This window comes from Eptatretus burgeri, chromosome 13 (genome assembly GCF_056783735.1).
Source record: "Eptatretus burgeri isolate ZD-2024b chromosome 13, Ebu_testis_v1, whole genome shotgun sequence".
NCBI lineage: Eukaryota > Metazoa > Chordata > Myxini > Myxiniformes > Myxinidae > Eptatretus > Eptatretus burgeri.
In genome coordinates this window covers 26,964,591-26,981,140 of record NC_140973.1, presented here as the reverse complement: position 1 = coordinate 26,981,140, position 16,550 = coordinate 26,964,591, and the positions used below count along the sequence as shown (strand labels likewise).

The window sequence follows — 16,550 nt, the reverse complement described above, 5'->3', positions numbered from 1 at the left end:
CACTCGCCCGGGATGACGGGGCACGAACCACTCGCCCGGGATGACGGGGCACGAACCACTCGCCCGGGATGACGGGGCACGAACCACTCGCCCGGGATGACGGGGCACGAACCACTCGCCCGGGATGACGGGGCACGAACCACTCGCCCGGGATGACGGGGCACGAACCACTCGCCCGGGATGACGGGGCACGAACCACTCGCCCGGGATGACGGGGCACGAACCACTCGCCCGGGATGACGGGGCACGAACCACTCGCCCGGGATGACGGGGCACGAACCACTCGCCCGGGATGACGGGGCACGAACCACTCGCCCGGGATGACGGGGCACGAACCACTCGCCCGGGATGACGGGGCACGAACCACTCGCCCGGGATGACGGGGCACGAACCACTCGCCCGGGATGACGGGGCACGAACCACTCGCCCGGGATGACGGGGCACGAACCACTCGCCCGGGATGACGGGGCACGAACCACTCGCCCGGGATGACGGGGCACGAACCACTCGCCCGGGATGACGGGGCACGAACCACTCGCCCGGGATGACGGGGCACGAACCACTCGCCCGGGATGACGGGGCACGAACCACTCGCCCGGGATGACGGGGCACGAACCACTCGCCCGGGATGACGGGGCACGAACCACTCGCCCGGGATGACGGGGCACGAACCACTCGCCCGGGATGACGGGGCACGAACCACTCGCCCGGGATGACGGGGCACGAACCACTCGCCCGGGATGACGGGGCACGAACCACTCGCCCGGGATGACGGGGCACGAACCACTCGCCCGGGATGACGGGGCACGAACCACTCGCCCGGGATGACGGGGCACGAACCACTCGCCCGGGATGACGGGGCACGAACCACTCGCCCGGGATGACGGGGCACGAACCACTCGCCCGGGATGACGGGGCACGAACCACTCGCCCGGGATGACGGGGCACGAACCACTCGCCCGGGATGACGGGGCACGAACCACTCGCCCGGGATGACGGGGCACGAACCACTCGCCCGGGATGACGGGGCACGAACCACTCGCCCGGGATGACGGGGCACGAACCACTCGCCCGGGATGACGGGGCACGAACCACTCGCCCGGGATGACGGGGCACGAACCACTCGCCCGGGATGACGGGGCACGAACCACTCGCCCGGGATGACGGGGCACGAACCACTCGCCCGGGATGACGGGGCACGAACCACTCGCCCGGGATGACGGGGCACGAACCACTCGCCCGGGATGACGGGGCACGAACCACTCGCCCGGGATGACGGGGCACGAACCACTCGCCCGGGATGACGGGGCACGAACCACTCGCCCGGGATGACGGGGCACGAACCACTCGCCCGGGATGACGGGGCACGAACCACTCGCCCGGGATGACGGGGCACGAACCACTCGCCCGGGATGACGGGGCACGAACCACTCGCCCGGGATGACGGGGCACGAACCACTCGCCCGGGATGACGGGGCACGAACCACTCGCCCGGGATGACGGGGCACGAACCACTCGCCCGGGATGACGGGGCACGAACCACTCGCCCGGGATGACGGGGCACGAACCACTCGCCCGGGATGACGGGGCACGAACCACTCGCCCGGGATGACGGGGCACGAACCACTCGCCCGGGATGACGGGGCACGAACCACTCGCCCGGGATGACGGGGCACGAACCACTCGCCCGGGATGACGGGGCACGAACCACTCGCCCGGGATGACGGGGCACGAACCACTCGCCCGGGATGACGGGGCACGAACCACTCGCCCGGGATGACGGGGCACGAACCACTCGCTCGGGATGACGGAGCACGAACCACTCGCTCGGGATGACGGAGCACGAACCAGTACTGCTATCTTTCATTTTTTCCCACTTTCCGCATTCATATTATAGAGCAGTACTGCTATCGACTGTAGGGCGCTCGGCAAGTGGCTTAAGCACTCAAGCAAGCACTCCAATTCAACGGTTGATAAGGAACGTCTGACCAAAGGTGTGGCTGCATACCATATAGGATCCCTTTAACTTTAAAGCCGGTCTCCACCATACACGCAGCAGTTAAAGAAATAAAATTAATTAATAAATTGAAATGACTTCATCCACAAAAGAGTTGCAGCTTAATGCAGAACAAACCTGGAGACATCGCAAAATTTAATCGCCCGTGAAATGAACATTGTAAATAATCCACCATGTTGCCTGCTCGTCTGTACACGCTTCACGTGGGACATTGTTCGTGACCCGCGCAAACATGACGACAATTTTAGAACGTCTGATTTTCACCAGATTTGGTTTGATTCCGTCTTGAACCTTGCGAAACCTCCGAAAATATAAACACAGATCTGGTAGACGCTATGGATAAGCAGTCCCTCTGGGGGACACGGGCAAGGTCAAGCAGTGAATGCAGCAAGTCATGTAGTTCAATGAAGCTGGTTAATTTTGGCACATTATTAAATACGTTGCTCAGTCACTATAATTCTCCAAACAGTAGAAAAAGATACGTTTCATGCTTTGGAAATTTCACATTTTCTTGTGTGTCTACGGAGAAGGAGGGAACGTAACCTTACTTGCTTAAAGTAAATAGGTACATCGGCTAAGTTGTAAGACTCGTTATTTCTTTAAATTATCAGGTTTCACTCCAGATTTTGACACTTATTTCGTCTGGACAATATCCGATCATCAAAACCGAAATAATATTTTGATGATATACTTTAATTAGTCCGTGAGAGTAGATTGTGGTAAATCGTATCATGTAATGCATACAATTGCTCCAAGATCCTAATTTGAAAACTATAGCACTGACAAAAGCGATGCACACAATGATTCATAGCTCTGATGAACAGGCATTCCATAATACGAATGAGGAAAGTGGGAAAAAAATACTTTATCATTAAGAAATCACTGCTGCCTTTTACGAGTCAAGGAATGGTTGAGCAGGCCAAAAATCATGGTGGCTTCAGACCCCAGCGAAGTTTCCTTGGATATGCCTTGAGACCCCATAGAGAGTGGTGACCGAGGATGCACCTGATAAAGGATATAATTAAATAAGGCCGTTAATTATCTTCAAAAGGAGTGTTTTCGTGAACCCACACACCCAATTTTCAGTCATGCACTTCCTTGGAGCTTTCTTAGCATGTATGCAAAGTTTCAGGCTGCTAGGTTTCATGGTTTTTGAGTTATGGAGGACACACACACACACACACACACACACACACACACACACACACACACACACACACACACACACACACACACACACACACACACACACACAATGCCATCGATTATATGTACTTGTACAAAGTTTGATTTAAATCCCTTCAGCTGTTTTTAAGCACCGCATTTTTACTAGACATGCCCTCTGACCGTTGACTTCTTGACGCCAAAATCTAATCAGTTTATGCATACATCATAATATATACTTGTACCAAGTTTGACATGGATCCCTGTTGCAGTTCTTAAGTTATCACTGCAACGAAAACCTACCACGAACTTTGACCTCTTAATGCAGACATCTAAACAGTTCATTTTTGCATCATAATATATACTTATACCAAGTTTGGTCAAAATCCCATCATTGGTTTACAAATGAGTGCAGTAACAGAATTTTTACCGAATGGGACATCTGACCTTTGACCTCCCATAATCGAATCAGTTCATCTTTGCATCATTATAAATCAGTGGTATCAAGTTTGACTTCGATCCCTTCAGCCATTCTGAAGTTATCGCAGTACCAAAAACCTATTAAGGACACACGGACTGACAGACAGCTGGACAGACAACCAGAAAACATCCCTCCAGTTACTTCATCGGTTCAGGCACAATAAAGTCTTCCTTTGCGAGGTCATAATCTCAGAAATCATATGAGTATGGGAAATATACTTTCAGTAATTTGAACAGATCACTGCAAGTTTGATGAATTGAAATGAAGTGGTGGACACATGCTCAGAACTCCAAAATGAAATGCATGAAGCAGGAGCACAGTTGACGTAATAAAATATCACTAGCCAAACCCGCGCTCCGGGCGAAGTTTCTAAAGTGAGGGTTCGTTAGGATGTCAATATATCCAGTGTTCACAATGTGATTCGTAGAATTTCTTTATATATAATTTTTGTGTCAAATGCACCTTCTGAGGTAGTCAGCGTGTGCAGAAGAGGGTTTTACATTGCAGACGCTGTTTTCTAGGAGTGGCATTACACCTCTCAGCGGTGACGGTCTGTCAACGACAGACGTAATGACCTCAGCGAATGACCGATGATGTCGTGACATCATTATGCTTCAGCGGTGACGTCACACGTCACCATGCAAACGAATGTAAAAATTAGAAAAATCGCCAAAATTCCCAAACCTGTCCATCTGGCGCGATCTCACATAGCCTATGCTGTACATTAGACTACAGAGCACCGCATGCCGAAAGTGGCGACAATCCTTCCGGCAGTTTCGGAGGAGATACATCCACAAAATATGGCTTAGCGTATTAAATATAATAATTACATCTTGAGACAAAAATGATTCAAAAATATATTATTAAACAAAAACAGATACAAATAGATTTCGTGGTGAAAGAGACAAGAAAACAAAATAACAAAAGCAGAAAGTTGCATGTAAAATATTGTGACGTCCACGGGACTTGAACAGTCCCGCCAACGTAGAATGAGCCGAAACGATGGAGGCGGTTTATTTATTTTTAACCCAAACATGGCAGTTCTAATCGCTCTACCGCAAACGGGACGAGGAAGGTGGCACGAGTCACTTTTCACTCAGTTGATGATGTTTATTTGTTTTTATTATTAACCAGAAATAACAAGACTCGGCAAGAAGAGGGATCCGGGGCGATTCGACGGGATGGTGTGGGATCGGGCGTGGGGAAAACACAGACAATTCCAATGAATATACAGATCTCAAACCCTCTAAGGCGCCAAGTACACACACACGCACACACACACACAAAACGTAGCTACTTCTGGTGGTCAGGCTGGACCGTGGTGTGGACGCAACTGTCCCTGGATCAGCGTCGGACGAGCTGGCCTTGCTCTCGTCAGGGGGCGGGGGGGGCAGGAGAAACCGTGGTGCTGTCGACCTCCTGGTCCTGGCCCAAGTCCGCTCACAGCTGCCAGGGAACTAGTTCTGGCGCCAAATTGAGAGCAGGAGAGGGAGGCAGGTCCGCCCGCCGTTCGACCCCGTACTCCGAGTCAGCAGAACCCCAGAGCCAACCAAGGTGAGGCACGAGGCTCAGAAAGGCTCCAAGACACGATGAAGAACACGATCGAATCAGCACAACAAGTACGCTTCCCGCGCAACAGCCTCCACACCAAAAAAACACGATCTTTTTGTCCCGATCTTCTTCCTCTTCCTTTTCGACCCTGAACAGAACCTTTTTATCCTCCTGTCCTCGTCACTTCCAATCGAGCCGTTTTATTGGCCCACCGCCGTCGCCTTCCGCCAATCGTGATCACGGGGCGGAGCCATCCGCAGCCCTGTCCTGTGACGTCACGGCCAGCCTCCAGGGACTACTAAAAGGGGTTTACGCAGACACACTTACCCTATCCCGTGTCCCTATCTAATTACGTGACAATTAGCATTTCCCCCTTGAAGAAATGCACATTTACTAGACAACTTATCACCACTGAATTGCTACTTATTACATCGAGATCCTGGTAAACTCGAACAGCATGGCATACCTAATTAAACATCCTAATTACCCTTTGAATGCATACCCCCCCCCTCAAACGTAACAATATGAAAGAACACCAGTTTAGCTTGATGGTTTCAAAAGGTAAAGAGTATCAAAAGGTAAACAGATCAATAGAAGTGTCTTACATCATGATCATTGTCGACATCCTCAGTCTTGGACAACTGAAAGTCAGAATTAGCCTGTATGGTCTGCAGCCTTCGAAGTAGTGGAACCAAGGGCGCTCTGGTACCCTCCGCTGAGCGCTCATTATCAGCTTCACGTGTCCCACTCTCCCACAACTGGAGCAGTAAGAGCACTGCAGACAGCATTTGACTGTACAACACATGCACACACAAAAATCAGCGAATAACTGCATACAGCTCGTGACCGGCAGAGCAGAGTCTGCACTGGCGGACTTTTATACGCGGATATTTTCGTTTCTGGAATAGTTCCGACTGTTTTGTGATTTTTCTTGGAAGGTTGAAAGGAAAAAAAAAAAAGAAGAAACCATACATTTTAAATGGCATGTGGTTTGGAGAAAGTGTCAATTTAACAATTAATCTCTGAATCTTAGAAAAAAAATGTTTATTTCTAACAGAGAATTTTAAGAAAGTACTCCAACATATAATCATCACACAAAGCACTTTTAACGTTGTTTTTTGCAAATTCCAGAATCAACAAAAAGTATATTTTAATTCAAAAGGCACTCAAAAGGCAACCATTGTATTTTTTTATTTTTTTTAATATACAATGTCAAGTCTTGTATAAGAGCTAACACAGAACGTATAACAAGGGGAGCAGGAGACAAAAGGGGTTGGAGAGGGAAGCACAAAATAGTGGAGAACAGAGACATTAGGAGATCTGTGGAAGAGGGAGGGATGGAGCGTGGAACACGGGGTACACAAGATGCACCCTCGGGATGCATCCAGGGAAATCCAGGAAGGAAAGCTGGGAATTTTGGAGGTAGGTTTGGGTTTCGACAAGATCATGGTTTTGTAGAGGGGAAGATAAGAGATGGTGGTGAACAGCTGTTTTGAAGATCTGGAGTGAAGAGTGGGATTGAAGAGAGTGTGATAGTTTGTTCCAATGGTGGGAAAAAAAAGAGGAATGAAAGAGTGAAGGTGAGCAGTGATTCTTGATTTTGATAGTTTTACCAGAAGGGGGTTGCTGGCGGACCTTGAGCGCCCTGTGGAAATATGGGCGGGACAGATAGCAGACAGAGCAGAGGCGACGAGGTCGGACAGGAGACGGTAGAAAACAGAAAGACCACCGACCTGCCTGTGATGAGAGAGTGAGAGACCCAAAGACTCAGCCTCATCGTGGAAGATACCAATAATCCGAAGTGCCTTGGTTTCCACAACATGAAGCCGAGAAAGGTGAAAGGAGGAGCACCAGCCCAGAGGGGAGAGCAGTACTCCATCAGGCTGCGGGTGAAAGCTTTGTACATGGTCAGAAGCTCAGGTGTGCCGAGGAAGGACTTTGCACGACGGAGGATGCACAGTCGGCGACTGGCTTTGGAGGCCAGCTTGGAAATGTGGCTTTCTCAGGAAAGATCATGGCAGATAGTGAAAGCCAGAAGTTTGAATGAAAGGACTTCAAGAGGATTGTTGAGAAAGTAGATGAGGGGGTTTTCCAGACGGTCCTTTCAGAGAGACAAAGTGGGTGTGAGATTTATCATTTGTATCAATAATATTCTGAGAACAAACTTTAAAGTACAGAAAATCTACTCGCTTGTTTAATATTCTCTTCATACTGTTGGATGTTGATCAATTTATTTTTCCAGAAGCTTATATCAGAAACATATTTGTGGAGGGGAAGGTGTGGAGGGGTGGAATTTCCATGAAGCGCAGGTGCAACCTGTGAAGTGACTATGCCTGGTTCACACAACAAAGTACAGGTAGTCCTCGATTTACTCATTCAATTTAAGTTTTTTCTACTTCACGCCTTAGACAATTATCTGAACAATTTTCTATTTAAGACTCATAATTATTTGAGTTCATGTTTGTTTGTGTTTTTACACGTGAGAAAAACAAAATAAATAAAATTTCATGCCAGCATACAAGGGGAATGGAGATACGACTTACAGTGCACCATCTCTCTTGCACTCAATCACATGCAACTGTTTTGTACTGCACTGTACTGTACTAATAAGATGCATCGTCTGACCTTCATAGATAGTATTTATGTGACAAACTGTCCTAAACCCCTTCATAATGAGTGGTAAACGATCCTCAAGTCCTCTGATGGGATGTTTATGATAGGATAGGCACTGATGAGATATTTAACGTCGCCAACGAATGCTGGCAGATGGGACCCCCGTTTAACATCTATCCGAGGGATGGCACACACGTTGATGAATCACCAAACCTGTGAAACAACGGGATGACAGTTTATAGTTTGGTCGGGATTCTAACCCAGGTTAGACAGCTTAGAGGCGAGTGTGCACACCACCTCTAGGCCATCCTGTCAGCCCGGGGGAGGGGAGGGTGGGGTGAGTAGGTATAATATTATGGCAATTAATAAACTTTTCACAAATTACATCTCTCATGATGCAGAGGTTCTATGACCTACCTCAATGTTCCTCTTTGCACTGCCAGTTCCAGAAGAATGGCCAATGCCAGATGTTGATCCTGAGGTGGAACGCCAGTTTTGGTATCCAGTGTGCCATGGACCTCTCTGAAAAGTAACGGTGATTGTTCAAAGAGGAAGCAATTAAAGTGAAAACGATGAAGTTGAGCAATATAAAACTACAAAAATAACTGTTCTACTTCATCAGAATGCATATTATGTTGACCACAAGGAGTGCCCACCCTCCTCAGGCCACCTCTTCGCAAATATATAGACATATGTTATCGATATATATATATATATATATATATATATATATATATATATATATATATATATATATATATATATATAATTAATGCCATTCTCCGACCTCATAGGAATGCCGTGATGTCACCGCGATGATGAATTTTACGTTTGCAACTCCTGGAAGAGCTTTTCCAACAGCGCATCGGTAACTGCACTTTTCATTCACTTGTGACAGCTTCTGACATGGAATTACATACAATATCCTGTGATTAGCACTGGGGGAAAAGCTCTTCCAGGAGTTGTAGATGTAACATGTGTTGTGGCGGTGATGTAACATGTGTCATGGCGGTGAAGTCACGGCGTTCATATCAGGTTGCGGAACAGCATTAATTATCATAATTGCACCCGATCGCATCCAGTGTTGACTCCAGATTGTGTTTTGTAAAGTGAGAGAAATTTTCCGCATTACAGGCAATGTTTATCACTCCCGATATCGTGCAGCAAGGGCTGTATGGGATGCGGTTCCGACACCGTCACCACTCATGGTTTGAAGTTGCACATTAACTGATATAAAATATACATACATACATACAAGCAGAGAGTACTCTCAGTATAAAAGAAACATACCCAGTAACAACTGAGCGGAGGAATTTGGCAGCTCGCTCAACCACCTCCAGCCAAACAACTGAAACATTATTCTCATCAAAAAGTGAGGCTTCAGGAAGTGCTTGAAGAGCATCGAGTGATTCCTGGAGCAACTCACTGCACAGATCAGAATCTTCTCCTGCAAAGCAAGTGGAATTGGGGTTGTTATGCGTACAGACTTAACTTGTCTTGAGTGTATAAGAAAATTATATAAGCTGTATAACCAGATCTCCAGGCTCGACGAAGAAAGGCAAAGGCGAAGGAAAGCGCAGCCCGTGATCCAACACGTGCCAGGCCCTCCACACCATGAGGTACATGTCTTGGAGCTCTGAAAATTCACACAGAGCAAAGCAGCTTTCCAACTCAACAATAACGAGCAAGAGTACCCGTCAGTTTGCTGACGGATTTCATCAAAGACAACATATTGTACTTTAGAAACATCCTGCTCTATTCACTCTATAGTTTGCCAGGGTCATCTTCCATCTCTGCTTGGAAGTCAGCTAACATCACCTTCATCAACCATCCTTGCTCCTTGTATATGGCATGAGAAAACAAAAAAAGCTCAGTGCTGGATGCTTTGGTTTGAACTTCTGCTTAAAATTAGTGAAATGACACATTTTGAAAAATTATCGTTATTCTCACTCAGATTTCAACATCACCATAATGCAGATTGTGAAGTTGCTTAAACTTTCTTTATACAAGAAAAAGATGATTTGGAATACCGGATGTACCACCAGAGGCGCTATACAACCGACATTTACATAGACAGAATTGGGGTCTTCCTCCCACCTTAAACCCCCTCCATCAGATATGCTACCCTGACAGAAACCATACTTGGGGTACCCTTAAGCAACATGCAAAATTTGGTTGAATTTGGTTCAGTAGGTTTTTCATTTCTGAAGCATACATAAACAAACAAACAATAAAAAGACGTCGTGCAGAGCACGACACTTGCAAAATCCACCCCACTCTCCAAAGGTTGTCATGAATACATCAAATTGTCTATTTCATTAAGAACAAAATTTACAACCTTAATCAAAAGTCAGGTCAATCGGATGAAACATGATTATTTTTCAGATTAAAATTGATTTTAGAAGTTTGAATTTAAGTTGACCTTTGACCATTTGACCTCAAAAATAGTTGGTTTCCAAATTCAGGGAAGCAATGTGCAAAATCCTGTTCAACTTTCAAGTAAATCGGATGAAAATGACGATTTTAGAAATTTGACCTCAAGATGACCTTTGACTTCAAAATCAATAGGCTTCTCAGTTGAGACTACTTCTACAACTCAGTAAAGTTTCATGACGATCGGTTTAGAATTGTGACCTGTCAGTGATAAACAGACAGACAGACAAACAAACAGAATGATAAAATCCATCCATCGGGACCATACTCTGTGTTGAGCGTTAGTGCTGCCTGAGCAGTCTCCTTGGCCATTGGAAACAATCCTGGACGGGTCGCCACTCCAACACAGGATACTAGAAAGCTGGCACTCATTTTTCTGACCTCGGAAGGATGACAAGCAGAGTCAACACCACCTGGTATTAATTTAACAGCCAAGTGGAATTTGAACTCAGGATCCTAGGATCCCAAGCCCACCACCCTAACTATTAAGCCAACACCAGGCATATTATGCTATAATTATGCTCAAAGTAAGTTTCTGTTTGATGTTACATGTGGAGTACAATTTAGTGGTTGGTTATTTAATTGTGCATGTAATGAATGAACAGGATGAAGAGGATCTGCAGCGAGATTACTTCTAAGACGCAGTATTTATATATCTTTTTTACACTCTTTGGGTGACTGTGACCTCACATCCAGTAGGGCGAGAACTGAACATCAGCTCACGGTTATTGGTGCGTGGGACAAATCCATAGGCACATGTAACCATACGATCCCCTCCGACAGGAGGCTAAACTAATCAAGTACAAAATTGTATGGTCACAGAGTAAAAGCCAAAGACCACAGGTTTTGCCGCACCCAATGAAACAAAATATGTCAGCCTTTGTCTTGGGCTTCGTCCATCAGGTAGTCAGGGCACAGATGCAAGATCAAAGCTAAACCTGATATACTATGTATGGATAGAAGGTGTGACTGAGAACTGGTGTTTTATCTCAACTGAAACCGTTTTCAAAACCTCAAGACAAACTAATCAGAGAATGTACATTTCAAGTTTGAGTTCTGGAATTTATCATTCATGATTTATAGTGGACAAGGCTCAGTGCCATAGAGAGGATGATTGGACAAAGGAAGGAGCTCAACAATAAACGATGTTGATGTGCCATACTCTTTACAGAGTGCTGGTGCTGCTGAAGCAGTTTATTGACAAGGGTCATACTAGGTGGTTTGCCATTGCCTTCCCAGCATTGTTTGTCTGTGCTCTATCCTTTTAAATGCTGAGCATTAAGCAAGGAAGCAGCACGACTTTTTCTTAAATAAAGTCCTTAGTATGACTCGGCCGGGGTTTGAACACCGACCTCCCAAACTCAGAGCAGACACTAACCATTATAGCACCAAGTCCGGTATAATAAACTAAACAGAGTTTATTTAATTAATCAATTATTCAAAACAAATTCAGTTGGATTCTAAGTGGCTTGTTCGATGTTGCAATCAAAGCACTTGACTCATGATGATGTAACTACAGGATAAAATACCACATGCAATACCCTGGTTTACGTCACCCTTTTTAATGTTGTTTTGCAAAAACATCATCATGTTATTAATATCGATTCTCGATATTTGTTGTTTCAACTCACACATCATTTTGAAAACGAGACCTTTTATTCTCGAGTGTTTTCAGAACTTACAAGACTGAAAGATGCCAGAATACATCGCTAAAGTACCAAATCGGGAGATCAAAAATATTATATATATATATATATATATATATATATATATATATATATATATATATATATATATATATATATATATATATATACATATATACATACATACATACATTGCCAAATTAACTACTATACTTTGCTTTGCACATAACGAAATGTACTGAATTGTAGATTGGCTAAGAGGCAAAAAGTGTTACCTCAGAAGTGAAATTATATGTTATTCATCAAATTGATGCTGGTGAATGTACCGTTGATGTTGCCGGGTTATTAAGTTTGCCTGCAATCGTAAAATATCCTGCTTATTAAAGAATGAGGAAGAAGACGACGTACCACCAATTTTAACTGCTTCTGGAAGAGGTTTTTTTCACGCAAATATGTTTGGTAATTGTATCGTATTTTATTTATATGTCTGTGTAGTTGAATACTACTCAATCCAAAAAATGGTAATATCATAGGTAAAAAGCAAAAAGTAATATATGAAGTAGCAACGTGAGAAACGCATCGATTCACCCCCCCCCCCGCCCCCACGGCTTATTCCATTAATTCTTATGAGAAAAATTGCTTTGATTTTCGTCGTTTCACTTTTCAGGAACGTATCCTCGATGTAAACCAGGATCTTACAGGAACATGATTTGTCCACTGGCCTCTCTGTCCTGAATTGTTATTCACATACAAGCACAATGATGCTTTCAAATGCGATTGTTCTTAATTACAGCTACAGGTAAGGAAAGGGGAGAGGGGATCAAAAAATGTTTTTGCATGTGCAAACATGTATTAACTCAAGACCGTCTGAGTTCCCTTATAATCACCATTATTTTTATTTTATTATTGTGTAACTTTGATACACAAGATTTTAGTATATATCTTCTTCTTCTTCTTTCGGCTGATCACGTTCGGGGTCGCCACAGCGGATCATCCGCATGATCCGCATAGTGATTTGGCACATGTTTTACGCCGGATGCCCTTCCTGACGCAACCCTGGTCACCTCTTACAACACAGGGATATGGTAACACCTATTTTAACCGGGGTATACACCGGCCCAGTACACTGGTACTCATTTCGCCGACCTCGGAAGGATGACAGGCTGAGTCAACCCCCTGGTGTATTAATTCAGTGGCCCAACGGGGCTTGAACTCAGGACCTTTTGGATCCCAAGCCGCTGTGCCAACACCAGGCTCAGATTTTAGTATATATATATATATATATATATATATATATATATATATATATATATATATATATATATATATATTAATATATATTCATGGGCCACTTAAAGAGGGCGTTACGTTCTGAAAAACGCGTCGTTAAGCGACGTCGTCGTTGTGCGAACATCATTTTTTTTTTTTCGTTTTCGAACATCGTACTTACACAAAACTACACACCTTACCATATGGTATAGCCTAATGCTCCTCGGATACAAACCTTTACAGCATGTTACTGTACTGAATACTGTCGGCAATTGTAACACGCATCCAAGAGAGACTGAAGACACATTAGTTTTACCTTTGTGCTGTTCATGACGGCCATCAGTATTGTTAGCAGCAGCTTACAATCTCCTCTCGCATCGATTATAGAAAGATGAATCAATAGCGTTTGGATTTTATAAATACGTAATCATTGCAGATGTTATAATTTATAAATGAAGAAACGAGCTCCTGTCAATTGTGATATATATTTTCGGAACAGTGCGATTGTTTTAACAACATGAAAAGCTTCTCCGAAAAGAAATTTGTGTTTTAATTTTGACTAACAACGATTTATTCGTGGAATTGTTCAATTCAAAGGAAATTTACTTGCTCAAAGGTTAACGTGCAAACATTGGTTCAGTTTGAAAGCCGATTTCCTTGAACCCCGATTTAGCACGACCCTGCTTTTTTCGCGATGACATTTTATGGACCTCAACGATCGCATTATAACAGGGCCACACTGTCGTTTATTATCATTATGAAGTATTATGTACTGTACAGCGTACATAATTGTATGTGCCATTTTTATACGACTGGCAGCGCTATGTTGGCTACATCACTCGGCGGTAGGAATTTTTCAGCTACATTTTTGTTTTCATTTTTTTTTTTTCAGAGCTGGCAGATCCGTCGTATATGCGATCCGTCGTTGCCCGGAACGTCGTAAAGCGGCGCATGACTGTATATATACATATTGTTACGTGGGGGGGGGGGGGGGGTTCAAAGGGTAATTCATTCAAATTCAAAGGGTAATTAGGATGTTTAATTAGGTATGCCAAGCTGTTCGAGTTTACCACGATCTCGATGTAATAAGTAGCAATTCAGAAGTGATAAGTTGTCTAGTAAATGTCCATTTCCTTTAGGGGGAAATGATAATTGTCACGTAATTAGATAGGGAGATGGGTTAGGGTAAGTGTGTATGCGTAAACCCTTTTAGTATTCCCTGTAGGCTTGCCGTGACGTAACAGGACAGTATTGCGGATGGCTCCGCCCGTGATCACGATTGGCAGAAGGCGACGGCAGAGGGCCAATAAAAGGGCTCGATTGGAAGTGACGAGAACTCGAGTATAAAAAGGTTCTGTTCGGGAGAAGAAGAGGAGGAAGAGTCATAAAAAGAAAGCGTCTGGTCAAGGCTGTGGGTCTCTGAGTGCGCTCTCTCGTTGCGCTGGTTCGTTCCTCGATTCGTCGTGTCTCGTGGCCTTGCTGTGCCTCGTGCCTCACCTCGGTTGGCTCTGGAGTTCTGCTGGCTCGGAGTACGGGACCGAACGGTGGGCGGACCTGCCTCCCTCTCCTGCTCGCATCTTGGCACCAGAACTGGCTCCCTGACGGCTGTGAGCGGTCTTGGGCCGACACCAGGAGGTCGACACCACCAGGAACAGCACCACGGTGGCTGGTTGGAGCTCAAGGCAGGAAACCGCGGCTCTGCGCGGAAGGGCTGACGGAACCTCGGCACCACCGTGTCTCCTGCCCCTGATGAGCGCAACGCCAGCTCGTCCGGCGCCAATCCAGTGACTGTTGCGTCGACACCACGGGCAAGCCTGACCACCAGCTACGTTGTGTGTGTGTGTGTGTGTGTGTGTGTGTGTGTGTGTGTGTGTGTGTGTGTGTGTGTGTGTGTGTGTGTGTGTGTGTGTGTCTGTGTGTGTGTGTGTGTGTGTGTGTGTGTCTGTGTGTGTGTGTGTGTGTGTGTGTACCTGGCGCCTTAGAGGGTTTGAGTTTTGTATATCCATTGGAATTGTTTGTGTTTTCCCCACGCCCGAACCCACACCACCATCCAGGAGGATCCCTCCTCTTGCCGAGTCTTATTATTATTTCTGGTTAGAGAAATAAACATTATTAACTCGGTGAAAAGCGACTCGTGCCACCTTCCTCGTCCCGTTTGCTGTGGAGCGATTAAAACCGCCATCTTTGGGTTATAAAAAATAAACCGCCTCCATCGTTTCGGCTCATTCTACGTTGGCGGGACTGTTCAAGTCCCGTGGACGTCACAATATATATATATATATATATATATATATATATATATATATATATATATATATATATATATATATATATATATATATATATATATATCTCTCACAATATGGACAGTTTTGCCGTTGCAAGTGGTGGACTTCTGATATTTTTCAACCCCCTTGCTGCATTGCCAATTATGCATCTCTTTTATGATTTAGACAAATTAAAAAAGAATAACACAATGTATAAAATTCAGAAGATCAAGCAAAAATTGTAAAAATACATCAATTCATGATACGAGGGGTATTAAAAAAAAAAGGTTTTTGTATTTCTATAACAAAAAAAGTCAAATATACATGCATCTCTCCAATGAATTCGCAGAAACAGGACTGGGTGTCAGAGAAGGGCTGGGCCTGGCAATCGGGCTGGTACTACGAGTGGGCAAGCTCCGGCTGAGTGCCAACAGAAAGCGCTCGAGCAGAAGTAGACGCCGCTGCAGTCGCTCTGCTGAGAGTGTAGTCTGTGCAGCAGAGGCAGAGAGCAAACGCTGCTCAGTCAGCACAAGACGTAAACACTCCGAGAGCTCAGATGTGGCTGTGGGAAAACCAGAGATTGCTACTTTGTTATGAACAGGAATCAATATTTAATGTAAAAGCAAAACTATATTGACAAACACAATACCCCCAACCTCAACCACTTACACTCCTTCCTCCTCACAGCAACAATAAGGTGAGAGGTAAGGGGGTTAAAATCATTATTCATAAACTATAGATAATGGAACTAGATATCTGTGATCACAAAGCAATCACCAAGGGTAAGCCGAGGGAGGCTTACCCAGGGGTTTTCTTAGAAGCCGGTCACCGGCGACCCACAGCCGTCTACTCAGATAAAAAATGTCAAAGGTCACCGCCTACTTCAGCGCCGATTTTTAGATTTTTTTTTTTTTGTCACCATAAAATCTCTACACCCCCTGTTTTGAAATCCGAGCAAAATCTCTACACCCCTTGTTTTGAAATCCGAGACGAAAACATTAGTATTTCGATAAAAGCGGGCTTACTTTTACTGTTAGTACTCTCGCCAGGTCTCGCACAACACTGACCTAAAAATAACACAAGCAGCTAAAACACACCTGCAATAGAGA

General features: G+C 45.2%; 1 protein-coding gene across 2 annotated transcripts in view; it reads right to left on the bottom strand.

The window, feature by feature from the left end:
• Positions 1 to 16,550, bottom strand: part of HERC2 (HECT and RLD domain containing E3 ubiquitin protein ligase 2) — a 600,800-nt gene that overhangs the window by 563,900 nt on the left and 20,350 nt on the right. For both annotated transcript variants that reach the window (XM_085851823.1, XM_085851824.1), the window contains exons 5-9: positions 15,766 to 16,003; positions 9,359 to 9,462; positions 9,117 to 9,273; positions 8,244 to 8,348; positions 5,819 to 6,005 (exon numbers count right to left, since the gene is read on the bottom strand). In XM_085851823.1, coding sequence (XP_085707949.1) covers positions 5,819 to 6,005; positions 8,244 to 8,348; positions 9,117 to 9,273; positions 9,359 to 9,462; positions 15,766 to 16,003 — 791 coding nt within the window. The remainder of the gene's footprint in view (positions 1 to 5,818; positions 6,006 to 8,243; positions 8,349 to 9,116; positions 9,274 to 9,358; positions 9,463 to 15,765; positions 16,004 to 16,550) is intronic.